A 27,880-nucleotide genomic window follows, 5' to 3' on the forward strand; every position below is an offset into this window, starting at 1 on the left:
GGCAGGCAGAGGCAGAGGGAGAAGCAGGCTCCCTGATGAGCAAGGAGCCCGATGCGGGACTCGATCCCAGGACGCTGGGATCATGACCTGAGCCAAAGGCAGCTGCTTAACCAACTGAGCCACCCAGGCGTCCCCACAATGATTTTATGTCATAATTTTTAAGACTGTTTTTCAAAGGAAATTCCAAGATGAAATAATCATAAATACATGTAGGTAATTCCAATATACACAACTTTTCTGGCTCTATAGGTCACTATTCTCTTTATTTGATCACTTGTATGTAATCAGTGATTCATCATAGATCATTTTACATAATAAACAGTTTGCGCTAATTCTCATTGTCTTTATTGTTCTGTGGATACAAGGCTAGACCTACAGCTAGCCTGTTAGGGCTGGGCATCCCAGATGCTCCAGAATTTAAATAAACACTAATAATTGCCTAATGGCTTGATTATTGAAATTTCAATTTCATTAGAGAATGGGAACCATAAGAGGGACAGGATACATTTCTGCTATAACCTAGTGAGGCTCTCTTGGGGAAGGAATAAGCAGAAGTGTTTGTAAGGACTGGTAGATTCACAGGAGAGTGGCTGTGAATGTTTGCTCAGCAAAATGGAAAGTCTGGGAAACATAAAACTATGAGTATAAAGAAGAGAGTTAAAAAGTATCCATTATATTATTCACCTGAGATAAGGACATCATTGATATTTTGTTGTATTTCCAACAATACTTTTTTTCTTTGCATATGTGAAAAGAAGTATCTTAATCTGTATAAATATATAATTTAATTTTTATAATGTGTCTCTGTTAGCTTTTGAGGTTAGATAAAAGGTTCAGGATTTTGGTCAAATCTTCATTGGGAAAACCGTAAGATAATGTTGTTGCTTTTAACTTGGTCACACTTCTGGACTCAGGCATTAGACTGTATATTTACAAGCTTCTCTCAGTGTCAGGGAAAATGAAGTTACATTGCTATTTGTAAGTAAGTTTTGTTTATTCATTTTCTCTGAACTGCTGTCATCGACTTTAGTGCACTCTTGGTCTGGGAACTGATATCTTCTTCAACTTCAAATTAACTTCAAATTTGTCTTGCGATGTCAAAGTGGTAAGAGGGAGCCTGTGTTATTTCTCATAAGCCTTGTGACGAGGACATGAGTTGCTATCTGTAAAGCCTGGGCTTTACACTCAGTAGGTGTCCGTCGCTATTTTTAATCATTGTAGTATTAGGAGCTCCTTGTTGCTCAGCCCTTTGTGGCTCCTTCTTCAATAGTCTGTGTTTCTTACTGCCAGAGGCTCTTGATAACACAGAATTTATCTTTTAACATGTATCTGAGATACACAGTACTGTGCATACAGTGGACATTTTGTTAGCATTATCTGATGAAACATTAGATTTAGAACTGTAGGATATTGAGGAAAGATTGTTAGTGTAAACCTGTCAAATGAATAAGCTGCTCCCAAGGGCAATATGGTAAGTATACCAAAGCACTGGCCCCAGCAGAGGCTCAAGAAATCTGCTTGGGACACCTCAACTCAAATGTCAGTATCGGTGGAAGAAAAAAGGAAGGACTTATCTATGGATCCTGAGTTTATAGTGGATTTCTCCTATCTCACTTTGTTTGCTTCTTCTTTACTATTTCTCTTCTCTGAGGAGGGGTATGAACAACACTGGCTGTGGAGTCAGAACATTTGAAGCAAAGAGGAGGCTCCTCTTCTCCAAATATGTGCATGGAGCTAGCCCCCAGATCCTTAGAGTTTCCATGAGGCTTAAATGAGATAGAGTATATGTCAGAACTGACGTATGATAGAAGCTCAATAAATATTAGTTGGTTCTAAATCTCTGCTCTTGGGCGCCTGAGTGGCTCAGTTGGTTAAACGACTGCCTTCGGCTCAAGTCATGATCCTGGATTTCCAGAATCGAGTTCCACATTGCACTCGTAGCTCCATGGGGAGTCTGTTTCTCCCTCTGACCTTCTCCCCTCTCATGCTCTCTCTCACTCTGTCTCTCTCTCCCTCTCTCTCAAATAAATTAATAAAATCTTTTTTTAAAAAAATAGATTTTATTTATTCATCTGACAGACAGAGATCACAAGTAGGCAGAGAGGCAAGCAGAGAGAGAGGAGGAAGGAGGCTCCCTGCTGAGCAGAGAGCCCGATACGGGGCTCGATCCCAGGACACTGAGATCACGACCTGAGCCGAAGGCAGAGGCTTTAACCCACTGAGCCACCCAGGCACCCCAATAAATAAAATCTTTTAAAAAATAAAAATAAATAAATCTCTGCTCTTGGCACCAGCACAAAATCTCATGGGGAAAAAAACAAAACAAAACAACAGTTTTGTATTAGATATTTGTCTGTCTGTCTTAAAAATGGAGAGCATTGCATTATATTTTTATATTTACATAACAGGTAGACATTACAGGCTCAGTTTGGACTTTGCTTCAGAGTCAGTATATGCAATTCAGTTGAACAAAGTCTCTTAATAAGGATCTTGTGTAGAAACTAAATGGTACAGGTAAATCAAAGTATTGAATGTCTTTCTCTCTTTATGTCGGATTAATAAAACCTCTTTTAAATTGGACTTACTAAAATTGGCCAACTGCAGATAATTAGGAGGGCACTTCTGGTCTGTATTACGTGGGGAGCCTGACTACCATTAACTAAGAACTCCTAAATCCTACATCCTTAACATAATAAGGGTTTATTTCTTCTTCGTGTAAGAGTCCTACACCTGTGTTCCTGGTGGGGTCTTATGGACACCTCATCTCCATCTGACATTTCAGGTACCGGACTCTTTCCTTTTCCCATTCTATCCTCCTCTGGGTCCTGGAGTCCTCACTAGTCACCCAGAAAATGGGAAAACATGGAATGTGGAATGTTCTGTGGGAAGTTGATGGCCAGACTGTGAGGAGCATACTTCATTTCCCATATGGTCTGCTGGCCAGAATTCAGTCACATGCTCCACCTAATTACAAGAGAGCCCAGGAAATGCCAAGTAGCAGTGTGTCTAGGACAAAAAGGAAATAGGGTTTGGTGAAACATTTTTTTTTTCTGCCATATGATCATACCATGAACAGAGTTCTAAACTGAAAAGTAGATATTATAAATAGAAATAAGATTGTTTTTCCTGCTTCATTCCCCCCCCCAACTCCATTGTCTTTCTTTTAGGTAATGGTTGATGAATCTCTTTTGTCTGATGACCCTGATTCATATGTGACATTGACGGTTGTCCGGTCCCCAGGAGGAAAAGGGGCTGTTCGGCTTCAGTGGACCCTAGATGAGACAGCTAAAAATGATCTCAGGCCTTTGAATGGGACGCTTCTTTTTGATGAGGTATAGTCAGTGTCAGGACTCCTACAGTTTTACTCGAACTTGTGTTTGTTTTTTTCCCATAGTATTGCTTATGAATTCATATGATGGTATTTACGATGTATCTGGAATCTTTTTAAAATCATATGCACTTTGGAGGACAATCACACACACACACACACACACACACACTCCCCTAGAAATCTGAAATCAAATTTAAGTTAGATGCTGCCTCCATCCCACCATGAAAACTACTCTTGTCTCAACATTTTCTCTCCAATTAAGGACAAAAACCAGTCAACCAAGCTAGACGTCTGGATGTCATCCCCATTTCTACCTCCTTTGTAACTCTTATCTATATTTGATCACTGGGTTTGGTCACATTTTAGACAATTTAGAGGTCATGTTAATTTCCTCCCTTTTTTCCTATTAAAAATTTAAATAGGATTTATGGTCAGAGCCAAATTTTATATAGTAATTCTTCCAGAAGCAACTCATAATTCTAAGTTACAAAAGGACACACTTTAAAAATGCTTATAGATGTAAACATTATTCCACTAATGAGAACACCCAAAATTTGGCTCCATCTGGAAAATGTATTATTCCTCTCATTTGATGTAGACAGAGTCTCAGAAGACCATTGTGCTGCGCACACTTCGTGATACTGTTTTGGAAGAGAACAAGCATTTCACCATTCAGTTGATATCAATTGATGAGGTAGAAATATCTCCAGTGAAAGGTAAGAGGAATTCACATTTTGGGGTCTTAAAAAGTAGATACTCAGAAAAATACAACCAAGTAATCAATACTCACAAACTTAAGTTTTATAATTCCTAAAATGTTTGCTAAAACATAAAGATGTCATTTCATATCTGTACTACAGCCAAAAGATTTTTAAAACTAAAATTCTAATACCTGATATTGGTAAAGTTGTATGTCAGAGATTTCACAATACTTAGCTCTGTGATTTTTTTAAAAGATGTTTATTGTAGGGATGCTTATAAAATAAAATATGGAAGTTTTCTAAATGGTCCATCAATAGGAGACCTGTTAAATATGAGAGAATACCATGTAAGTGTTCGAAAGGATATAGCAGAAAAAGCCTTAATTACATTAAAACTTAAAAACAATTACATGGGTAACCGCTGTGTTATGGCAGACTTCATAACATGTTTGAAGTCATCCCATTTTTGTCATGTGCTCATTACAAGTGTTTGGAATTATTTACTTGAAATGTTGATAGTGGGTTTTAATTACCTACATTTTCTACACATATTTGTAATGGTCACATATTACCTTTACAATAAAATATTATTTTAAAACCTAGCATATTACATCTTTTTCAGCCTACTATGTGTATTTTCATCTGAAAATGATTACTTCAATGTTTTGATATTTCAGAAACAGACATTGTAGTTCTTATTTGCCTATAGCCCATATGCAAATTTGTTTCTTAGATCTGGAGAGAAAGAATTAACGTTTCTAAAGCAGTTGCATTGTGCTATGTGTAATAGTAACGTAAAAAAATGTCCCAGCCACTTTGATAGGATAGCTTAGTGACTGTCACATGCCTTTCTTTGCCATCAAGGACTCCATCATATGTGAAAGTCTGTGGCCAAAAAAGCAGAATTCTGTGGCCAAAAAGATTGTTAAAATTAAAAGAATATCACTGTACATACCTAAGGTAGTTGGTTTTTTTGCATTTTTATCTAGAGTACTTTCCAACAAACTTATGAGGGAGTCATATGACTGTACCATATTCTTCCACACATCTTACGTTAGCTTAGTTGTCAGCACCCTGTTAATTGTCAGAGTTGATGACATACAGACTAACTAGACCTAAGAATAAGAATATACTAGTGGTTCAGGGTGAATCATATATTAATAAAAAATTTCATAATATATTTCAAACTGTGACATACTTGGATATGACAGACCACTTTTGGTTTTATTAACCCATTGCCATAGAAAGTGAGACTATGGTAATTCCTCCCTTGTTTGATGAAACCCTGATAAGAGCTTCTGGAAACGATTGTCTTCAAGTTACTGCTAAATTATAATATGAATTCTCACATTATTTGATATGGTTTTCTTACCATTAATATTTGACACATTTTTATAGATGCTTATAAGCAATAATGGAGTCAGAAAATTTAAAAGTACCCAGGAATTCTTGCTTTTGCCACCTAGCCAGTTGTAGTGCACTGCCTGCAAAATGGTTACCGCAGAAGTGAATTAACACAAATGGTAGGAGAGTACTTACTTACCATGGGAGTGAGAGTGGAATTATTATCCACTTTGTCCTGCCCCCTTTCATTAAAATATTATCCAGGGCAAGTTATTTGCCTCAATGTCTTGAGTGCCTCAGTATGCTTAAATAATTTCATTGGTAAAATGAAGATAATGTTAGTATCTAATTTACATGATTGTCATGGCAATTAATTCATAAGATTTGTATACATGGAGTGCTGAGAATTTTGCCAGGCTTATACTAAGTGAATAAATATGTTTGCTACATACGTGTTATGTATCAACTTCAACTTAGGTAGCGCATCAATAATCATTCAGGGAGAAAAGGGAACATCAGGAGAAGTTGGGATAGCTCCATCATCTAGGCATGTCCTCATTGGAGAACCCTCAGGAAAGTATAATGGTACCGCTATCATCAGGTAAGGTGTCATGATTTTTTCCCTCCTCAGGTGGAGATTTTGAAGTTTTATTTAAATCATTAGCATTTTTATGCCATAAGTGCATTTTTCTCATTACATACATATTTCTCAAGCATCGTCATTTTATGTATTACTAACATCCTGTGAAAAGTAGATAAAATTTTTGGCAAAAATTGAAGCCATTTCCTGACCTGTCTTGAAGTTAGATTATGAAGAATGTCTAGGAAAAGTTCCTTCAACAAAAATATATTGATCACGCAGTGGTGTATTGACCTCTCGACATTAGATCGTGACTATTTCTTGGGTGATTTGTACAACCCATGATGAGAAAAACACCTTGAGTTAATTCCAGAAGAGCTGATGCTTTTGGCCCCATTCTGTCGCTAATCATGTAAAATAAGAGAGTTACGTCATCTCTGTAAGCTTCTGTCTTAGTTACAGAATCATTCCTTTGAAAATCCTCTGCATCAAACATTTTATGATTCTAAGTGTTTTAAAATTAGGGCCTACTATATAACGAAGTAGTATGATCATAGGCAATTTTGTTTAATACAAAGTTTCTCATGACTGGTAGGACAACTGTCAGTGAAATAATTGAATTTGAGTTAATATTTTATCTTTTTGGTAGTTTTCCTTTAATGTTGCTTGTAAGTGCTATTTTTTAGAGAACTGTGTTAAGCCATTCATTTTTTGTACCCTTGTGTATTAAGTGAACTCTGTAAATACTTTCTTTTAAATCCCTTCAGGTGTTCCCCTTCTAATGTGTAGGTTTTGCTAGTATTGTCAAGCAAATTTACATACGCTCAGTACTTTGAGTGGTACTCTCCTGGAATCATAAAACTTGCTTTTGATTTGATAGATAAGGATCTATAATGCATACCGTTCTTGAAATAAATGAAAATTGTTGTTGAAAGACACAAAAAATATTTAGGAAAGATTACTTCAACAAAAATGTACTGATTATACATTTATGTAACATAGCCTTGTTCGTGGCCCAGCGATCTGGGGGGAGGTCACCGTGTACTGGAGGATATTCCCCCCTTCTGTGGGAGAATTTGCTGAAATGTCAGGAAAACTGACAATGCGAGATGGACAGTCTGCAGCAGTTGTAATAATACAGGTAGCAATACGACTGGTTTCTGTTATGCTCCTTGGTGTGTGTGTGTGTGTGTGTGTGTGTGTGTGTGTGTATGTGTGTGAATGAGGGGTGGGGTGGTCGGAGGTGGTGGTATCCCTGAGTTGTTTGTTGTTGACATGAGAGGTATTTTTCTTTAAATGTTAGAACCTACCGTTGATGGCTCTTTTTGTCCTCTAGGCTTTGAATGATGACATTCCCGAGGAGAAGAGCTCCTATGAGTTTCAGCTTATTGGAATCAGTGAAGGGGGGTTACTGAGTGGATCCAGCAGCACTGCCAATATCACCGTGGTGGCCAGTGACTTTCCCTATGGCCGATTCTCCTTCTCACAGGAGCAACTTCGAGTGTCGGAAGAAGCCCGAAGGGTAGAGTATAAAATGCTTAAAATCTTAGACATCACTTTTGGTTTTTACTTTGTGCGTGATCTTTTTTTTTTTTTTTTTTTTTTTTTTTTTGCAAAGCTGGCTTAACCTTTAAATATTAAGACTTTATGTGGCAAGATAATATTGTGAGTCATCTTTAAAATGTGTTTCCTGGTTCATACTCCAGAGTTTTTGTTTTGTTTTTTTAAGATTTTATTTATTTATTTGACAGACAGAGATCACAAGCAGGCAGAGAGGCAGGCAGAGAGAGAGAGAGAGAAGAGGAAGCAGGCTCCCTGCGGGGCAGACAGCCCGATGTGGGGCTTGATCCCAGGACCCTGGGACCATGACCTGGGCCGAAGGCAGAGGCTTTAACCCACTGAGCCACCCAGGCGCCCCATACTCCAGAGTTTTCACAAATTGATTAATTTGCTACTAACACCATTATTTTAACATTTATTTTAACATATATTTTATAAACTTGTATAGATTCTACATAAACATAACCCTAGTAAACCTAGAATCTTTAGTTAGAAACCATAAAAAATTAGGTATGAGTTGGTGGATTAGACACCCAAGTCAAATAAAAACTGCTTCTTGGCTTAGGTGAATATCACCGTCGTCCGATCAGGGGGATCATCTGGCCGCGTGAGACTCTGGTATGAGACCATGAGTGGGACAGCGGAGGCAGGCTTGGACTTTATCCCTGCAGCGGGGGAGCTCCTCTTTGAAGCCAGGGAGATGGCGAGAAGTGTGAACATTGAAATACTTGACGATGGTCTTCCTGAAGGACCAGAGGAATTTTCCCTAGTAATTACAAAGGTGGAACTCCTGGGAAGGTAAAGTTTTAAAAAAGAAAATTAGACAAAAGAAAATAGAGAATGTGTTGTAGAGGGATTAATACTGAACTTGCTCTCTTTCAGATTTATGTGAGAGTGGGACAGGGCATAGCAGGGAAATTATGACCAAGATTAACTGTCACTTGTGCCAAGTTCTAAAATACCAGTTTTTGCTCAAAGTTGAAAGTGTGTTATTTTCATTTGAGAATTCACTCTGGGTAGTCAGAGAATGGAACATGGTTTGAGCTTGTAATCATTAGGTAAGGAAATGGAGGTCGCAGGTCAGCTGGTGCGATGGAATTTACTTTGCCTTTCCTCTTTCTCTACACCTGAGGGCTGAGTGAGAAATTTCTTTCCTTGGTATCCCTATTGTCTTCTGTGGGAAAATGAGGTAGAGTTGTCAAGTGGGGAAAAGTAGGAGTCAAAGATAGTTGTAACCGTGTACCACGTTTTTTTTTTTGTTTGTTTGTTTTTTTTAGATTTTTATTTATTTATTTGACAGAGAGAGATCACAAGTAGACAGAGAGGCAGGCAGAGAGAGAGAGAGAGAGAGGGAAGCAGGCTCCCTGCTGAGCAGAGAGCCTGATGCGGGACTCGATCCCAGGACCCTGAGATCATGACCTGAGCTGAAGGCAGCGGCTTAACCCACTGAGCCACCCAGGTGCCCCCGTGTACCACGTTTTTATTGAACATAAGAATTAACCATATTGAGGCTGTCTTGTTCCCTGACTTAGTGGGAGCAGACTTGATTCACACAGGTGGGAAACACCTGAAGCCTGCTAAAATACCCACAATTTGAGTAGCCCAGGAGCACCTCTGCTCTGACAGATGACACAAAACCCTCAACCAGAATCATGTTGGCATTTATATAAGTCTTAAAGGAATTTTTCTGGTTCATGAAAATGGTTTTGCATCTGTTATACGAATGCTATGTTTTAAAAGCTTTTTCTTACTAAAATGTTTCACTAAGTGACTTTGGTAAAATGTATATCAGTCCCATGTGGAAAAAATACTGTGGGTTTGTGTACACTTCAAATCTTAATTTTCCTAGAAATGATTCCGTTCCTGGCAATTGGCATGAATTTTCTTCTTCTTCTTTTTTTTTTTTTTTTAACCAGGAAAATAACTGTATTTTCTTTGGGAGTGTGGCAGATGTCTAACTATTTGCAGAACTCCTAGAATTGCTTGTTGGGGCCAGTGGCCTTCATGGCTTTGAGCACGTTGAAGCTTAACAGTTTTGCTCAGGGGTCAGCATTTCCCACTGTGACAGTGTCATTGATCTGGAGCTCCCTGAAGCAGGAGAACAGGTGCACAGACGTGTTCTTGTGGCGTTTCTCAAAGCAGGTGTACTTTTGGGTGTAGTGGAGGTTGTCTCAGTGGATGATGGTAGCCCTCTGCATCTTTTTCTTGGTCACCACACCAGACAGAATGCACCCTCACACGGAGACATTACCAGTGAAGGGGCATTTCTTGTCAATATAGGTGCCCTCTGTGGCTTTTCTTGGGCATTCTGAAGCTCAGACCGATGTTTTGGTAGTATTGTGGGAACGTCTCCTCACCAGCTTCTCCGAGCAGGACCCTCTTCTTATTTTGAAAGATGGTTGGCTGTTTTGGTAGGCATACTCCATCAGAATGTCTGCCATCTTCCCAGCCACCTGAGAAGAGGAGAACTGGCAGTAGGAATGAATTTGCACTTACATTAAATGTGTTAAAATTGGAGGTGGTCATTGACTATTTTAATGAAGTAAGTGAAATTTATTCATTAGCGCATTAAGTGTAAGATAACATCCATGTTACTGACTAATTAGGACTTGGACATTTTGCCCTCTTCCTTTTTAAAAGAAAAAAAAGCAATTCCTACATAAGCTTAATTCTGAGAAAACAAGTTTTTCCTTCTAGGTAAATTTCTAAGTTTCCTTTGACTTGAAAAAGGAAAGCAATATAATCTCATTTTGCCTAGTTGCTAGAGAATTCACTGCTTTGGTATTAAGGTAATCAGCTAAGCTACAATCCATCTCAGACAACTATTAACAGTTTTGGTTTTTTAAAATATTTTACTTGTTTGTCAGAGAGAGAGCACAAGCAGGGGGACCACAGGCAGAGGGAGAAGCAGGTTCCCCACTGAGCAAGGAGCCCGATGTGGGACTTGATCCCAGGATCCTGGGTGGGATCATGACCTGAGCAGAAGGCAGACACTTAACTGACTGAGCAACTCAGGCATGCCAACATTTATCTTATCATTTAATATTTTTAATCCCTTGTTTTCTAATTTTTCCTTATATGTAACCTGACTTTAACCTTTTGAAACTATGTAGCCTAAAAATACCAGGTAAATAGAATTTGAGAATTGAAGAAAGGACTAAAATGGTTACTGCCATTTTTTAGCTTCAGGAATTAAAGTGATATGAAACTCTGAAAGATAAAAGGTTTCTTCAGTGGGAATCATATCAATAAAAAAAAAGTGACTTCCTTAGCTGAAATACGTCATTAGTCAAGTAAACCATCATCTGTATTAAGGACTAGAGGCATTGATTGTAATCGAGGTTCACAGAAATATTTCCTTGTAGCTTGAAATTTCAGTAGTGGCATGACCCCTGCTTTTTCTTTAAAGTAACCCTTTCAGCCTGTCCCTGAGTGCACTGCAGATCTGTCTGAAGCCCCTGTCTCAGCCCCTTATCATCAGATGAGTTTATCAGTGCATTCCTAGCCCAGAGGTTCATCTTACAACTTTTCCCCAATTTCCTGATAGTCGTATTATCTTCCCATTGCCCAAGTTTAATACTTTTTATTGGTTTTGATTTCATACAGGCAGTAATAATTGTAAGCAGCACAGAAGTCTATTTCAGACATCATTTCAGAAAAAAAAAGAGTATTTTAGTGTTGGGGATCTTTCAAGGTATTAAAATGCTTAATAGGACAAAGTTGTAGGAGCTAAGAGGACCCTTCAGCTCATGCTCACCAATTATGTACTCATTTTCTTTTCTTTTATTATTATTTTCTCATGACTTTGCAAGAGGGTATGATTTTACCATCCGAGAAAATGGTCTTCAGTTAGATCAACCTCCTGAAGTAGGAAACATCTCCATTGTCCGAATCATAATAATGAAAAATGATAATGCAGAGGGTATCATTGAATTTGACCCAAGGTATTCTGCCTTTGAAGGTAAGTTCAGCAGTCTTATAAATTTACCACTCTGAGTTACAGAGTAACTGAGAATGACCCTGTCAGTTTGAATTTCCATGTATAAATGTTCTCAGCTTGCTCTGTGTATGTGCACGCAGGTGTGTGTGTATACATGTGTATGTACATACATGGACACCTTCTTATGTATTTACATAAGCCTTTATATATTTATATGTTTATTTTTTTAATCTGTTTTGTGTTACCTTTGAGCAGTATTAAATCCCACTTATGTACGGCAAAGCTGAATGGTAAGGAATAAGACTTATGCCCATATTCCCTCCTGGAGAAAAAGAGGTGGCTGCTTTTTGGATTTTATTCAAAGGCACATGCCTTTCAAAATAAACGTGTTTATCTTCTTGCTGAGATTAATTTATTGACCTCATTGCCTCTATCAAATTCATTGGTTATCTAGCCATTTTTTAAAAAATTTTATTTATTTATTTGACAGATCACAAGTAGGCAGAGAGGCAGGCAGAGAGAGAGGGGGAAGCAGGCTCCCCGCTGAGCAGAGGACCTGATGTGGTGCTCGATCCCAGGACCCTGAGATCATGACCTGAGCTGAAGGCAGAGGCTTAACCCACTGAGCCACCCAGGCGCCCCTATCTAGCCATTTTTAAAGTTCATCAGAAATTACTTTGGAGGGGTGCCTGGGTGGCTCGGTCAGTTAAGCGTCTGTCTTCAGCTCAGGTTATGACCCAGGGTCCTGGGATTGAGCTCTGTATCAGGCTCCCTGCTCAGAGGGGAGTCTGTTTTTTCCTCTCCTCTGCCCCCTCATGTTCTCTCTCTCTCTCTCTCTCTCTCTTACTTTCCCTCTCAAATACATAAATAAATAAACTCTTTGAAAAAAAAGAAATCATTTTGGAATTGATTAATATTGACTTTGTGGGTAAAGTCATGGAAGACACCACCATTTTGTGAACCTCAGTCTACAGCTAATAAAAGTCATGCTGCATTTTTAATACCAAGTGATAAATAAAGGACTTAGAATTTTTTTTTTTTCTGTCCACTGATTTCTGTTTGATTCATTATCTTTGGGGGAATTTAGAGCAAGGCATATTTATAATGACAATGTAAATTCAGTATTATTTAGTCATGGCTACTATGAACTGTTGGCTAATAAAAGCATAGCTAATGTAAACTCTTAAATGATATTTTTATTTACAGAGATTAACATAACGAGAGCAAAATAAATTTTTGAAAACAATTTTTAGTTGAAATTAAACATCGAGGATACATTTTCAGATTCTCAATTAGATTTCATAGGATCTTAAAATATAATAAAATTGTATTTTTATCTGGACTTTTAAAAAGCGTTCATATAATTAACATGAACTTCAATTGTTTATACTATGTGTTCCACTAAATGTAGAAACAATTCAGAATACTTTCCTTCGAGTACACATATTTTAAGAATTTTTCATGTTCATCTAGCATTGCTTTGGAAAGCAAGGATCATTTATTTCTATGTAGCACACAGAGGGAGAATACCTATGCTAATAATTAAATAGGTTATTTCAATTCTAACTTACACTGTTCACTATAATTTTCAGTTTATGACAAACTATATTTCTTATAAAAATAAGTCTTGAATTTTTCACTAATTTTTAAAAAAGATTTACTTATTTATTTGAGAGAGAGAGAGAGAGTGTGTGTGTGTGTGTGTGTGTGTGTGTGTGTGCACGCGTGTGCGCCTGCCCTTGGAGGGAGAGGGGCAGAGGGAGAGAGAGGGAATATCAAGAAGACTTCCCACTGAGCAGAGAGCCTGACACAGGGATCGATCTTACCATCCTGAGATCATGATCTGAGTGGAAATTAAGAGTTGGACACTTAACTGACTGAGCCACTCAGGTGCCCCCCAGTATTTTTTTAAATTTATAAAAATTATGGGAAAAAAGTGAGAGCTTGCATTGTCCTGTTATGTTTAATTGCTATGTTTAATTTGACCGACTCTTATAAAAGCTAGTTGCTTTGTCTGGGATACCAATTAATTGCACATTCCTGCTACAGTGGAGGAAGATGTTGGAATGATCATGATTCCGGTGGTGAGGCTGGGAGGAACTTATGGCCGTGTGACTGCTGATTTCATCTCTCAGAGCTCCTCTGCAGTTGCTGGTGGTGTCGATTATATACTGCATGGCAGCTCGGTCACCTTTCAGCATGGGCAGAACTTAAGTTTTATAAATGTGTCCATCATTGATGACAATGAAAGGTAATTCTATTTAGTAACATCAGAAATAATGTAGTTATATGTAAAGCATGATTACTATGCTCCAATCCTTACTTACGTTTTGCACTGATAATAGAATTTTAGATTATATATATGCCCATTGAGAAACAAGTGAGAAACTTTGAGGGGGGGTGCTGGGGTAGGAAAGAAGGGATTGGGAGACGATTGGGATTTTGTGTGTCACTTTTTCATATACAGGGAAATAATTTTTGCTCTCTTATATTTGCAAAATCTAATCAGAATGTAGAAACATCCTGCAATTCACTTCCTTAATGCATTAAGCAATTCAAAAGAAAGGAAGAAAGTCTACTAACTATTGCAGGTTATATAATATTGAAGTTGATCATTCATGCTTTTAGCTGAGCACCCTCTTCTTACCACTTGGTGTATGAATGCTGTGCCTTGAATATGTATGACCAATTTGGAAAATGACTAGTTATTTGGATCTTAGAAGCATTTTAATATGTTTAGACTCACAGAATTGCTCCTTCTCGCTCTGCAGTGAATTTGCAGAACCCATTGAAATTTTGCTTGTTGGAGCTACTGGAGGAGCGGTCCTTGGGCGCCACCTAGTGAGCAGAATCACAATTGCCAAGAGCGACTCTCCCTTTGGCGTTCTAAGATTTCTTAATCAAAGCAAAATTTCTGTTCCTAATCCCAATTCCACAATGATTTTATCCTTGTTGCTGGAGCGGACTGGAGGACTCTTAGGAGAGATTCAGGTAGAGTTATTCTTCCCATGGTTTTAAAAATAATTTTGGGGGCTCCTGGGTGGCTCAGTGGGTTAAAGCCTCTGCCTTCAGCTCAGGTCATGATCCCAGGGTCCTGGGATCGAGCCCCGCATCGGGCTCTCAGCTCAGCGGGGTTCCCCCCTCTGTCTGCCTGCCTCTCTGCCTACTTGTGATCTCTGTCAAATAAATAAATAAAATCTTTAAAATAAAAAAAAATTAAAAAATAATTTTGATGGCGTGAGTATAGAGTTGGATTTTCTTATTCTTCAAATATATCCGTTTATTCATAATCAACAATATTTATTAATTACCCACTGGGTATAAAGTAGCTGACAAGTCCTGTGAATTACATAAAATATATATATGAGACCTTGCTGTCATCAGGAACTCTTGAGAGCAAGTTAGAAAGGAGATGAAATGAAATGAAGAATTCTGATAAAATGTTCAAGTATTTTTTCGGTGTTTTTCGAATGCCAGACCCTCTTCTGGGCACTGAGAATATACTGATGAATGAGACAGACCTTGTCTCTGTTTTCTTAGGGTTTTCAGAATAGTAAACAGATAAATTTAAAATATATATATATGTGTGATAACACTTAAGTGATCTACAGGGATATCAGATCTAGAAACACAATCATGAGTCACCTTTCGACTACTCTAGATGGTGACATTGTGATATTTAAGCTGAAAGCTAGACACTGAGACATGGTCATGTAATTGTTAGAGAGCTGAGCCTTTTGGCAGAAGCAATAGACAAGCCTGGCCTGTTTGAGGTCTGGAGGGTTCCATGCAGTACAAGGTCCGTCAGAGAGGTTAGTAGGTGTGTGATCACAGAGACCCTCCTAAGTCAGGCTAAAGGGTATTCTGAGTGCATATAGGATGCCATTAGAGAGTGTGAGGCAGGGGAATGGTGTTGATGTCTCCAGGGTTGCCATTTTAAGTAGCTCACTTGTGACTACTTGGTGGGGAAATGGAATGTCAAGAAGCCAGAGCAGAAGCAGGAAGGTCAGTTAGAAGGCTCTTGCCCTCTGTCGTCCAGGGCTGAGCTGACAGTGGCTAAAATGGGTGCAGATGGGATGCTGAGAAGTGAATAAATATTGAGCATCTTTTGGAGGAAAAATTCACCAGGCAGTGGAGGTCGAGGCAAAGAGGAATCAAGAATAACTGCTAAAATTTTAGTTGAGCATTTGGTTAAACTGTAGTGTTGTTTACTGAGATAGGCAGAAGCTTGGCGGGGGGTGTGGAATCAAGAGTTCTGTTTTGGTTGTGTTCATTTGAGATTGCCATTGTCCGTCCCAGTAGAGGGTCAAGCAGGCAGGGGGTGTGTGAGTATGGGCTGTGGGGAGGTCAGAGGCTGCCAACGCATGTGGAGGCATTTGAAACTACGTGGCTGAAGGAGCGTAGATAGGAATGTGAAGAATACAGCCGGAAGTCCTGGGCTACAAGCATTGAACGATCTGAGGAAGGAGAGCCAGCATAGAAAATTGAGATGTAAAAGCAAAGGGGAAGATATGTATCATGGAGGCCATGAAAGATGGGACACTGTGTTTCAAGGAAAAGAAAGTGACCAGCTATGCTCAGTGCTGGTGAAAGATAAAAGAAGCAAAGACAAAGTCCCAATGTTCTTTCCATGTAGATATGAAAAGTATATAATTTTATATTATAGAAATACTTAAAAATGCATTTATTATACAATTTTGTTTCTTATAATGATTTATGAAAATGTATGTTCATTTTATACCAGAAATTTATTTATGTATATTTAGAAGAGATTGCACACCCAGCAGATTTTTCATGTGGTTTTATTGTCTTATTCAAATAGGTTTTGATTAACAGAGACTGTGCATACAGCAAGACAGTGTTGTACTCATTTTTTAAAGTTTATATTTCTCTAATATATATATTATATTATAATATAAATATACATATCTAAATATGTACATTTAAAATGGGTGTTTATTTTTCTGTGGTGATGACCAGTGATCAGGTATTCATATTTTTCTTTATTATCTATGAAAACTCATATTCTGTTAGTATGTATTTTATATTTGCAAATATTAGTATTTTTAAAAAGATATGAAGAATTCTCTGGAGCTATCCTAGAATAATTTTCATATATATATATATATATACATGTATATAAGATATATAATTTTTTTCCTAATACTACATATCCTGCAAAGTAATTCTTTGTTTAAAATTGTTTCTGTCTGGGGCACCCGGCTGGCTCAGTCAGTAGGGCATGCAACTCTTGATCTTGGGGTTGTGAGTTTGAGCCCCAGTTTGGGTGTACAGATTACTTTTTTAAAAATCTTAAATAAATAGATACAAATGAAATAAAATTGATCATCTCTATTAAAAACACAAACACTCTGCAGGTGAACTGGGTGATTTTAGGACCCAATTCTCAGGAAGCCTTACCACCACAGAACAGAGACATTGCGGATCCAGTGAGTGGATCCTTCTATTTTGGGGATGGAGAAAGTGGTGTGAGAACCATCACTCTGACAGTCTATCCTCATGAAGACATTGAAGTTGAAGAGATATTCATTATTAAACTTGAACTTGTGAAGGGAGAAGCTAAATTAGACTCCAGAGCTAAAGATATTACATTAACAGTAAGTCTGACTTTATTTTTCCCACAAAATTTTGGAGTAATGGATTTATCAGAAAATGCATTTTACATTTGTTGAAACTCTGTGAGCTTATGATTAATTCAAAGTTATAAAGCCAAATGAAGTCCTAATAATTCCTATGGGCCAGACTTCTTTGTTATTTTATTAGTTTATTACATAGCTTGATTATTGGTAATTAGTTTATAAAGGGCTCTCCTATAGTGATAAATACTTACTTTCCACTCAGAAAATTTGGTGTTTTGTGAATATTTTTGCACTTTCAGACAGAAGCTATTTGTTATATTGTCCCATACGTCGGATACCTTTGCCATGAAAGTACATGAACGTTATTAACTCAATCACTAATTAGATTGTTGGAAGGTAGAATAGTATTTGTTTAATTAGCACAATGATGTTTTGGATCAAATCTGAATGTTTGATATGAATGAACGATTCAGTCTAACGGGGGTAAAAATTGCTGAGGACCAGGATATGAAAACAACGTAGAGAGGTGTGCTTTTTTTTTTAAAGTTTGGAAAATTCTCTAGTCTCGGGTCTCTATCAGTCAGATTTCTCCAGAGAAAGAGAGAGAGAGAGAAAGAAAGAAGAAATTTTTATTTTAAAAATTGGCTCATGTGGGGGCGCCCAGGTGGCTCAGTCGTTAAGCATCTGCCATAGGCTCAGGTCATGATCCCAGGCTCCTGGGATCGAGCCCCGCATCAAGCTACCTGCTTAGCGGGAAGCCAGCTTCTCCCCTCCCACTCCTCCTGCTTCTGTTCCCTCGCTCACTGTGTGTCTCTCTATGTCAAATAAATAAATAAAATCTTTAAAAAAAAATTGGCTCATGTGTTTGTGAAGGTTGACAAATCCAAAATCTATAGAACAGACTAGTAGGCAGGAAGCTCAGAAAAAGACTTACGGTTGAGATGATGAGTTTGAATTTTGTGGGATAGGCTGGCAGACTGGAAACTCAAGCAGAATTCCTGAATTGCAGTCTTGAGGCCAAATTCCTTTTTCTCTGGGAAACCTTTAGTGTTTGCTCTTAAGGCCTTCAACTGATTGGATGAGGCCCACTCACAGTATCAAGGGTAATCTCTTTGACTTAAAGTCAGTCAGTCAACTGATTATACTATAAATCAGTCAACTGATTATAAATAGTAATTACATCTACAAAATACCTTCACAACTACACGTAGACTAGTGTTTGACTAAGCAATTAGCCCTGGTTAAGTAAAGCAAATATGAGGCAAATCAAGTCAAATTCAGGCTTGAAGTAATATCCTTTTGAGACCCTACAAATTAAAGTTTTCTAAACACTTACTCCCATTATTGTTAGAGAATAAGAACCTCTTTGTTTTAGATGACAGTGTACTAAAGAAGCTTTTGAAAAATCAAGTTTCTAGGCAAATTATATTTACGTATTATTCCTGTGTTTCTTTCATTTTTTCAGCTTTTCTGTATATTGATATGTTGGATTCTGTAATTTCATCTGTAGTTGTTATATTGTGGTATTCACTCTGTTACCTCTTTCTATTTTTAGATACAGAAGTTTGGTGATCCAAATGGGGTTGTTCAATTTGCTCCTGAGTCTTTATCTGAGAAGACCTATTCAGAGCCGTCAGCTCTGGAAGGGCCCCTGATCATTACTTTTTTTGTCAAAAGAGTCAAGGGCATTTTAGGAGAACTTACGGTATCATTTTTCATTTGATTTTTTAAGTAGTGTAACAGTTTGCCTAATAAATGTAGCTGTGAAGAACAGAGAAACTGTGTGTTCTGGTGTAAGTTTTGGGAGTGACCTGAGTTTCAGACAAGTTGAGAAGGTTCATTTCTTCACCTTTGGGTTCTCTAGCCAACATGAACCTCTCTCGCTGTCTTTCTAACTCCAACTACACTTAGACTGAAATGATCTTCCTCACACTTAATCATGAAGAGTATGACTGAACTATTTTTTATTTTCTTGTTTGCTATAACATTTAACTTACCCATTTAAGTCCCTCAATGTTTTTTTGTAAATTGCTTAATATATTCTTCAGGACTTTATTTCTCAGTATAGTTTTTTTTTCGTTTACCAACTGACTTTTAAGAGATTGCATTTGCGTGTATATTGACATAGAATGTCTGGAGATACTCTTGTGAATCATTGGGATATCTATCTAACAGACCAAGGTTGTTTGTTTGCTAGCAGAACATACTTTGCAAAATTTCTTTATGGATTTAACTCTTTTCCTGTATGGAGATTAACTGATACTTCTTCAGTGGAAACTTTATGGTTAGGAGTCTAAATATTCTTGGGAAATAATTTTTAAATTCTTGAAATCTTGTTGTTAAAAGCAAACAAAAACAAATTCCAATATAAAGCAACAGACTACTCACTTTTTACCTTCAAGTATTACCCCTGGTTCAGATACCTATAAAATATATAGTCAGGCCTTTCAAATGTATTTGTGGAGCTGCCATTCTAGAGTTAAATTTGCTTCACTTTATCTCTTCAAATCATGTTACTATTTGAGAAGTAGGTGAAATGAGATTTTGTAATCTTGTCCAACAAATTGTATACATAAGCCCAAAAGAGTTCATATACTTTCACAGTGCTAGTGTCATTTATCTATACTTTCTAAACTGACTATTTGGGGCATCTGGCTTTGAATATAATGAGGCACAATTAAAATTTATTTTTTGTATATTATAGAGGAAAACATAAGGATTTTTTATTCAATATACTGAATTACATAACTTTGTTGGATTTTTTTTCCTTTTATTTTAGGTTTACTGGGAAATAAGCAGTGAGTTTGATATTACAGGAGACTTTCTTTCTACAAAAGGATTTTTCACTATTGCTGATGGAGAGAGTGAAGTGAGCTTTGACGTTCATTTGCTCCCCGATGATATACCTGAGATAGAAGAAGATTATGTAATCCGACTTGTTTCTGTAGAGGGAGGAGCAGAACTGGCTCCAGAAAAATGCATCACACGGTTCTCTGTTTCTGCAAATGATGATCCACATGGAGTATTTGCTCTGTATTCAGATTACCAGTCAATCTTTATTGGGCAGAACCTTAGTAGATTCATCCAAATTAATGTAACTCGGCTCGCTGGAACATTTGGAGATGTTGTTGTTGGATTTAGAATCTCATCTGACCAAAAGGAGCAGCCAGTTGTTCCTGAAAATGTGGAGAGGCAACTGGTGGTCAAAGATGGGGCCCGATATAGAGTGGACCTGGTGCCAGTGAGGAGTCAGGTTTGTAGCATTTCTTCCATTTCCTGATCATTCCAATATCGCTCCTTCAGGAGAGCACTTGATTATCTCATGATCAGCTTACAATCTTATTGAGATATTTAAATGTCATCATAGAAATGTGTAATAATTATTGGATGATACATTTGCAGATTATTAGTGAATTAAGTATATTAAGCATATTCCCATTCGGAGATAACGTATTTTTGTCTAAACGGTAGCAGGCACTTACACATCCCTGTATTCTTTGGGATATTGACTCAATGCCCTGTTAATTAATTTCTAACCTCCATTTCCTATTTCCAAAAATTTTCAAGACTGGAATAAAGACTGAAAAACTGGGGAAAGGACAGGTAGATTGACTTAACCAGAATGTGATTGTGTTAAGTCTCATTTACAAATTAGAGTTTTTAAAAAAAAAATACAGCATGCTTGAATTATGTACCTTTGAATATTTTCCCATCCATATCTATGTAACATTACTTTCTAAATGCATTCAAGTTTTAATCTCTATAATGAACACCAGAGGACATTCTTTAGCTTTTGTACTATTTTATAGTGAGATTTCATTTGACAGTAAGACATGCTTTAGTGAAGATCTGATTACTCTGTTATTTTACTAAGCAACATAAATAGAATAAAACTATTCTCACACTACACATAGGAAAACCAAAATACGTAATCTATATTACATGGACTAACACTCTTGATCTGCCTACTCTTAGACTGTATCTTGTAGTAGGTGGCACCTGGTACATTTTGAGGAATGCTAGTCCTCTTTTCATTTCCCTGTAAACACTGAATGATATACAGTTGACCATTGAGCAACAAGGGTTGAACTGTGCAGGTACACTTATATGCAGGCTTGTGTCAGCAAATGCAGTACGGCACTGCAAATGTAATTTTCCTTCCTTAAGACTTTCTTAATAACACTTTGTTTTCTCTGGCTTACTTTATCATAAGAATACAGTAATAATATATAAGAACTTATAAAATATGTATTAATTGTTCATGTTATCAGTAAGTCTTCTGGTCAACAATAGTTAAGTTTTGGCCCAAAAGTTTGGCCCAAAAGTTATATGCATATTTTCTCCTTCTAATATTCCAATCTTCAAAGAGCAATGCATTATATCCAGAGCGTGAGGGGAAAAGGGAATCACTGAAAAAATCCTACCCTTGATTTATGCCCATGTCACACCTTAGCAGCCCAGCCAGTGAACTGTTTGGGGGAAGGGCATGCCCCTAGAGGGGAGATGGGAGGCACATGCTTTAAGTGAGGACAGTGATTTATTTCTGTTTCCTTAGCACTTGATCTGTGAGTTATGTTCAGTGAATGTCACTTTGAAAAAATGAAGATTGATTGAATGAATGAAACATCTGTTAGCCTCATGTTATATAACTTCTGAAACTACTAGGGTACATATTGTGTATGTTTGGAGGGCTACGGTGTATGTTTAAGTATGTTTAAGTATATTATATTTAAAAGAAGAACAGACTCCACAAAAGTAGTTATTTTTATATTCAATAAAGATGTGTAGAGTTTTTAGTATTATTCTAGGTTATGGGATAACGTGGGGGCTTATCCATTATCAATAACAATGTTTCTATTGGGAAAATGTTTTCTAAATTTCAAAAAAAATAGAGTAACATTAATTTTTAAATTCAGAGTTTCCCTTATTTATTAGATTTGAAAACTTTAAAAACTGGTAATCTAATACATTTCATTAGTAATTTTTATTTATCCAAAATGTTCAAGTAATCGGTACACCTAAATCATTATCCATTTTGAGTAAATTTCACTGGAGTATTAGTTATTCCTTAATGAAGAGGAAGAAAGTGAGTTTTGCTGCTTTTAGGAACTGACTCTTCCCCAGTGAGTGCTTTCATTCCTGTGGTACAGGATTCATTCTATTACTAACACTACTTCTGTGATTCTTATAATTCTTGAGGCCATTTGGGTACACATGGAGAATTGGCAAATTTGTGTATTTACACTCTATCACTCATCACCCCGGAGTCTTCATACTGGTGATTTGTTTTATAACCTGGGGTGGGGGGGCGGGGAGAGGCATATATATATATATATATATATATATATATATTTTTTTTTTTTTTTTAAGATTTTATTTATTTATTTGAAACAGAGAGAGAGAGATCACAAGTAGGCAGAGAGGCAGGCAGAGAGAGAGAGAAGCAGGCTCCCCACTGAGCAGAGAGCCCGATGCAGGCCTCTATCCCAGGACCCTGAGATCATGACCTGAGCCGAAGGCAGAGGCTTAACCCACTGTGCCACCCAGGCGCCCGGGAGAGGCATATATTGGTGAAACTGTACAAAAGGATCCTAAGGCAGTGAGCTAATGACTCATGTCAAATGTCAGTATTTTTCTCTGAAAATTAATTCTTACTACTAAAACAGTCATTGATCTTGTTTGTTTATAGGTCTTTTTATCCCTGGGCTCTAAATTCACCTTGCAACTGGTGACTGCGATGCTCGTCAGTGGACATTTCTATGGCATGCCAAAAATTCTCCAGGAAGCGAAATCAGCTATCCTTCCTGTCCCTGAGAAAGCCGCCAATTCTCAGGTAATTGGTCCTGGGTGTGGAACCATCCAGGAACCACTAGAGGGCAGCATCCACAGGAAGGACTAAAGATTCTCAGACATGAAATTTCTCAAAATTACTGTTTTAAATCAATATTAAAGTAGACATTATGAATACATTATATGAAAATAACTTGCCAAGTTTTGATATTTTTCTTTTTGGATATTTAGAAATTTTGTGTCCCATAGAATTTGGAAAGTAAGAATTTTTAAAATTATGGTCACTTAGAATCAAAATTTCCAGGTTTTTTAGGTTATTTTTATTGAATATTTAATATTGAAGCATTTTATACTAAATAATAAAAATAGAACAAAACATCAGTTAATATTCCAGACTTTTTCATTTACTAACGTGATTATTTGTCTTTCGTTTTGGGGGCTCTTTTTATCATAAGTCTGTGTTGATGGAGATAAATGCTAGTGATGAGATGCTGTGACATGGTTGCCCCTAAATATTAGAATCTTCCACTAGAGTTCAATATGGGAAAGATTGTTTCTGAATCACTTCATAAGTTCACAGGAGAGCAAAGAATAACTTGAGGGCTTTACTTTGTATGTAGGCCAGTTCTGTCAATATAGGAGCAAGGCAGGGCTGTTGTCTTTGGCTCACGGCAATGTGTGTATTTTTGAGACCATTAGGAGATGACATTGCATCCTATTCCTTCAGGTGGGAGCTCCTTCAGCTTGGTTAAGGCAGGCCTAGTCCAGTATGTGGACATGTTCTACACAATTGATAGCTGGGTCTGGCCAGAAGCTTGTGTAACAGGGTCTCTGACCACTAAGGGCATGCTCTTCAGAAACTCCCTTATGGGCTGCTTCTCCATAGGGAATGAATTTGCTTTGTCTCCTAAATGGAATCTATCAGCATTAAAAATCACTGAGAAGAATAGTGAGTTTTCTTTCTCCTGCACCTCATCTGTTCAAGAGGGAATGGAGGAATAGAACTTAATAATTCTTTGAAGTTTTGTTGTCATCTTTTTGCTCACAGGTTGTTATAAGAAAAGATTCCTTTCAACATGAACCATTCATTTGGCATAGCAAAATATTTCCTACTCCTTGTTAATGCACATGGTCGCAACATGTGTCACCTCGAAGGGCAAGTTTGGGGCCAGTCAGGATATACTCCTGTCCTCTGTACTCCTTACCAGTATTTGTGTCTTTGTGTGTGTGTAATAGGTGGTTAGGACACTTGCAAAGCATTATCTTTGTTTTTTTGTTTGTTTGTTTGTTTTTTTATTATCTTAAATTTTTGACAAAGGTTTTGACAATTGCTAAGCAAAAGCCTCACTGTAATAGGGAATCTAGGCTGGTGTCAGATTCAAGTTTCATTTTTGTTTTTCTTTTCTGTAGCTCTAAAAGCTATCCTGGGGTACCTTCTCACACTTTTCTGTTACTTCCCATTCCAGTTTAAAATGGGGAGGATAAGGGGCACCTGTGTGACTCAGTCGGTTAAGCATCTAACTCTTGGTTTCAGCTCAGGTCGTGATCTCAGAGTTGTGGGATCTGATACCACGTTGGGCTCTTTGCCAGGCGTGGAAACTGCTTGGGATTCTCTCCCCTGACCCCACCTTCTCTTCTCTCCCTCTCCAAAAAAAAAAAAGAGTTTTAAAAAAATAAGGAGACTGAGTCTTAATATAGAACTATCAGTCATATGGTATCCCGATTTAAAGATTTTAGGACCAAAAGAGGTAAACTGAGTTAATCAAATCACAGTGTGAAGCCAGGAATCTAGTTTTATTTTTACTCACTGGCTAGAACTTACTTCATCTATAAGTCACTTTTAAATCCCAGGGTTCCTTGAGAAGTTTTCCCTTAAAACAAAATCTTACTTGATATGGATGAAAAAGATGCTTATTTTTAAAAAATCTTTGGATGTTTCTGATCCTCAAAAAAAAAAATCTTGAATTGAAGAGCTGAAAAGAACCTTAATAGAAAATCTACTTCATGATACTTATTTTATAAATGAAGAATTTATTGTTATATCTTAGAAAGATGTCAGATTTCAGTTCTAAACAAACTAGGTTCTACAAAAACAAACAAGTCATATTAAAATGCCATTTTTAATCTTTTGCTTTCATAAAACCATAATTACATTTAATCTCTTTTGGATATTATAAATTCACAGTATTCCATTTTGATTTAAAAAAAAAGCTATAAACTATAATTAGAATTATAAAATAAAAGAAATTTCCAAGTCTCAGATGTCATTTCTTAAGCATATTACTCTTCAATTGAATGTACTTTATTTTATTATTTTATTTTTTGAATAGCACCCTTATTCCTTTAATCATTCCAGACCGTTTTACATGAAGAGACATAGTAAGGAGGAATTGGCAGTTAAACCAGAACCATCTCATATTTTGATAATGTATTACCAATTACTTTTCAGATTTATAAATATCTACTTCCTTTTTACCATGTTTCAAAAAATAGGCTGAATGCTGAAGGTCCAAGATGAACAGAGACATATGCTTCTTGTCCCCACAGTTTATATCTGTCTTTTAAAAATTTTTTTAAATTAACATTATTTGTTTCAATAGGTATAGGTCTGTGATTCATCAGTCTTACACGATTCACAGCACTCACCATAGCACATACCCTCCCCAATGTCCATTACCCAGCCACCCCATCTGTCACCCCCCTCCAATCCAGCAACCCTCAGTTTGTTTCCTGAGATTTAAAGTCTCATAGGTTTGTCTCCCTGTCTGGTTTCATCTTGTTTCATTTTTTCCCTCCCTTCCTCTATGATCCTCTGTCTTGTTTCTCCAATTCCTCCTATGAGTGAGATCATTTGATAATTGTCTTTCTCTTTCGTGTAGCATAATACCCTCTACTTCTATCCACGTGGTTGCCAAATGGCAGGATTTCAATTTTTGATGGCTGTATAATATTCCATTGTGTATATATACCACATTTTCTTTATCCATTCATCTGTTGATGGACATCTAGGTTCTTTCCATAGTTTGGCTATTGTGGACATTGATGCTATGAACATTGGTGTGACATGCTCCTTCAGATCACTACATTGGTATCCTTGGGGTAAATACCCAGTAGTGCCATTGCTGGGTCATAGGGTAGCTCTATTTTAAACTCTTTGAGGGACCTCCATATTGTTTTCCAGAGTAGCTACACCAGCTTGCATTCCCATGAACAGTGTAGGAGGGTTCCCCTTTCTCTGCATCCTCACCAACATCTGTGGTTTCCTGACTTGTTAATTTTAGCCATTCTAACTGGACTGAGGTGGTATCTCATTGTGGTTTTGATTTGTGTTTCCTTGCTGCCGAGTGATGTGGAGCACTTTCTCATGTGTCTGTTGGCCATTTGGATATCTTCCTTGCAGAAATGTCTATTCATGTCTTCTGCCCATTTCTTGATTGGATTCTTTGTTCTCTGGGTGTTGAGTTGGATAAGTTCTTTATAGATTTTGGATATTAGCCCTTTATCTGATATGTCATTTGTGAATATCTTCTCCCATTCTGTCGGTTGTCTTTTGGTTTTGTTGACTGTCTCCTTTGCTGTGCAAAAGCTTTTGATCTTGATGAAGTCTCAGTAGTTCATTTTTGCCCTTGCTTCCCTTGCCTTTGGCAATATTTCTAGGAAGAAATTGCCACAGCTGAAGTCGAAGTGGTTGCTGCCTGTGTTCGCAAGGATATTGATGGATTCCTGTCTCACATTGAGGTCTTTCATCCATTTTGAGTCTATTTTTGTGTGTGGTATAAGGAAATGGTCCAGTTTCATTCTTCTGCATGTGTCTGTCCAATTTTCCCAATGCCATTTGTTGAGGAGACTTTTTTTCCATTGGACATTCTTTCCTGCTTCGTCGAAGATTAGTTGACCATACAGTTGAGAGTCCTTTTCTGGGCTCTCTGTTCTGTTCCTTTGATTTATGTGTCTGTTTTGTGCCAGTATCATACTGTCTTTTTTTTTTTTTTTTTAAGATTTTATTTATTTGAGAGAGAGCTAGAAAGCATGAGACGGGAGAGGATTAGAGGGAGAAGCAGACTCCCCACTGAACAGGGAGCCTGAGGTGAGACTTGATCACTGGACTCCAGATTCATGACTTGAGCCAAAGGCAGACACTTAACCAACTGAGCCAACCAGGTGCTCTAACCAGTACCATACATACTGTCTTGATGATTACAGCATTGTAGTCTGGAATTGAGCTTAAAGTCTGGAATTGTGATGTCACCAGCTCTGGTTTTCTTTTTCAACATTCCTCTGGCTATTCGGGATCTTTTCTGGTTCCATACAAAATTGAGGATTATTTGTTCCATTTCTTTGAAAAAAGTTGATGGTATTTTGATAGGGATTGCATTAAATATGTAGATTGCTCTAGGTAGTATAGACATTTTCACAATATTTGCTCTTCCAATCCATGAGCATGGAACGTTTTTCCATTCCTTTGTGTCTTCCTAAATTTCTTTCATGAGTATTCTATAGTTTTCTGAGTACAGATTTTTGCCTCTTTGGTCAGATTTATTTCTAGGTATCTTATGGTTTTGGGTGCAATTGTAAATGGGATTGACTCCTTAATTTCTCTTTCTTCTATCTTTTTGTTGGTATATAGAAATGCAACTGATTTTTGTGCATTGATTTTATATCCTGACACTTTACTGAATTCCTGTATGAGTTCTAGGAATTTTGGGGTGGAGTCTTTTGGCTTTTCCATGTAAAGAGTGAGAGTTTGATTTCTTCTTTGCTGATTCAGATGCCCTTTATTTTTTTTGTTGTCTGATTGCTGAGATTAGGACACTGGTGATAGGGGACATCCCTGCTGTGTTCCTAACCTTAGGGGAAAAGGTCTTAGTTTTCCCCATTGAGAGTGATGTTCGTTGTGGGTTTTTCATAGATGGGTTTTATGATATTGAGGTATCTACCCTCTATCCCTACACTGTGAAGAGTTTTAATCAAGAAAGGATGCTGTACTTTGTCAAATGCTTGCAGCCCAGGAATAAATCCCATTTGGTCATGGTG

The 27,880-nt window shown here is 37.3% G+C and overlaps 1 protein-coding gene and 1 pseudogene across 1 annotated transcript in view; one reads left to right on the forward strand and one right to left on the reverse strand.

The window, feature by feature from the left end:
- LOC111148290 (adhesion G protein-coupled receptor V1) overlaps positions 1 to 27,880 on the forward strand; it is a 507,584-nt gene that overhangs the window by 142,309 nt on the left and 337,395 nt on the right. Inside the window, exons 59-71 of the mRNA XM_022504771.1 lie at positions 3,168 to 3,332; positions 3,930 to 4,047; positions 5,854 to 5,977; positions 6,959 to 7,097; positions 7,293 to 7,478; positions 8,082 to 8,314; positions 11,329 to 11,477; positions 13,506 to 13,707; positions 14,228 to 14,447; positions 16,835 to 17,074; positions 18,612 to 18,761; positions 19,836 to 20,309; positions 22,746 to 22,889. Coding sequence (XP_022360479.1) covers positions 3,168 to 3,332; positions 3,930 to 4,047; positions 5,854 to 5,977; positions 6,959 to 7,097; positions 7,293 to 7,478; positions 8,082 to 8,314; positions 11,329 to 11,477; positions 13,506 to 13,707; positions 14,228 to 14,447; positions 16,835 to 17,074; positions 18,612 to 18,761; positions 19,836 to 20,309; positions 22,746 to 22,889 — 2,544 coding nt within the window. The remainder of the gene's footprint in view (positions 1 to 3,167; positions 3,333 to 3,929; positions 4,048 to 5,853; positions 5,978 to 6,958; positions 7,098 to 7,292; positions 7,479 to 8,081; positions 8,315 to 11,328; positions 11,478 to 13,505; positions 13,708 to 14,227; positions 14,448 to 16,834; positions 17,075 to 18,611; positions 18,762 to 19,835; positions 20,310 to 22,745; positions 22,890 to 27,880) is intronic.
- On the reverse strand, positions 9,475 to 9,957 carry LOC111148231 (annotated as a pseudogene).

Source organism: Enhydra lutris, unplaced genomic scaffold (assembly GCF_002288905.1).
Source record: "Enhydra lutris kenyoni isolate GAN:26980312 unplaced genomic scaffold, ASM228890v2 scaffoldscaffold19, whole genome shotgun sequence".
Lineage (NCBI taxonomy): Eukaryota > Metazoa > Chordata > Mammalia > Carnivora > Mustelidae > Enhydra > Enhydra lutris.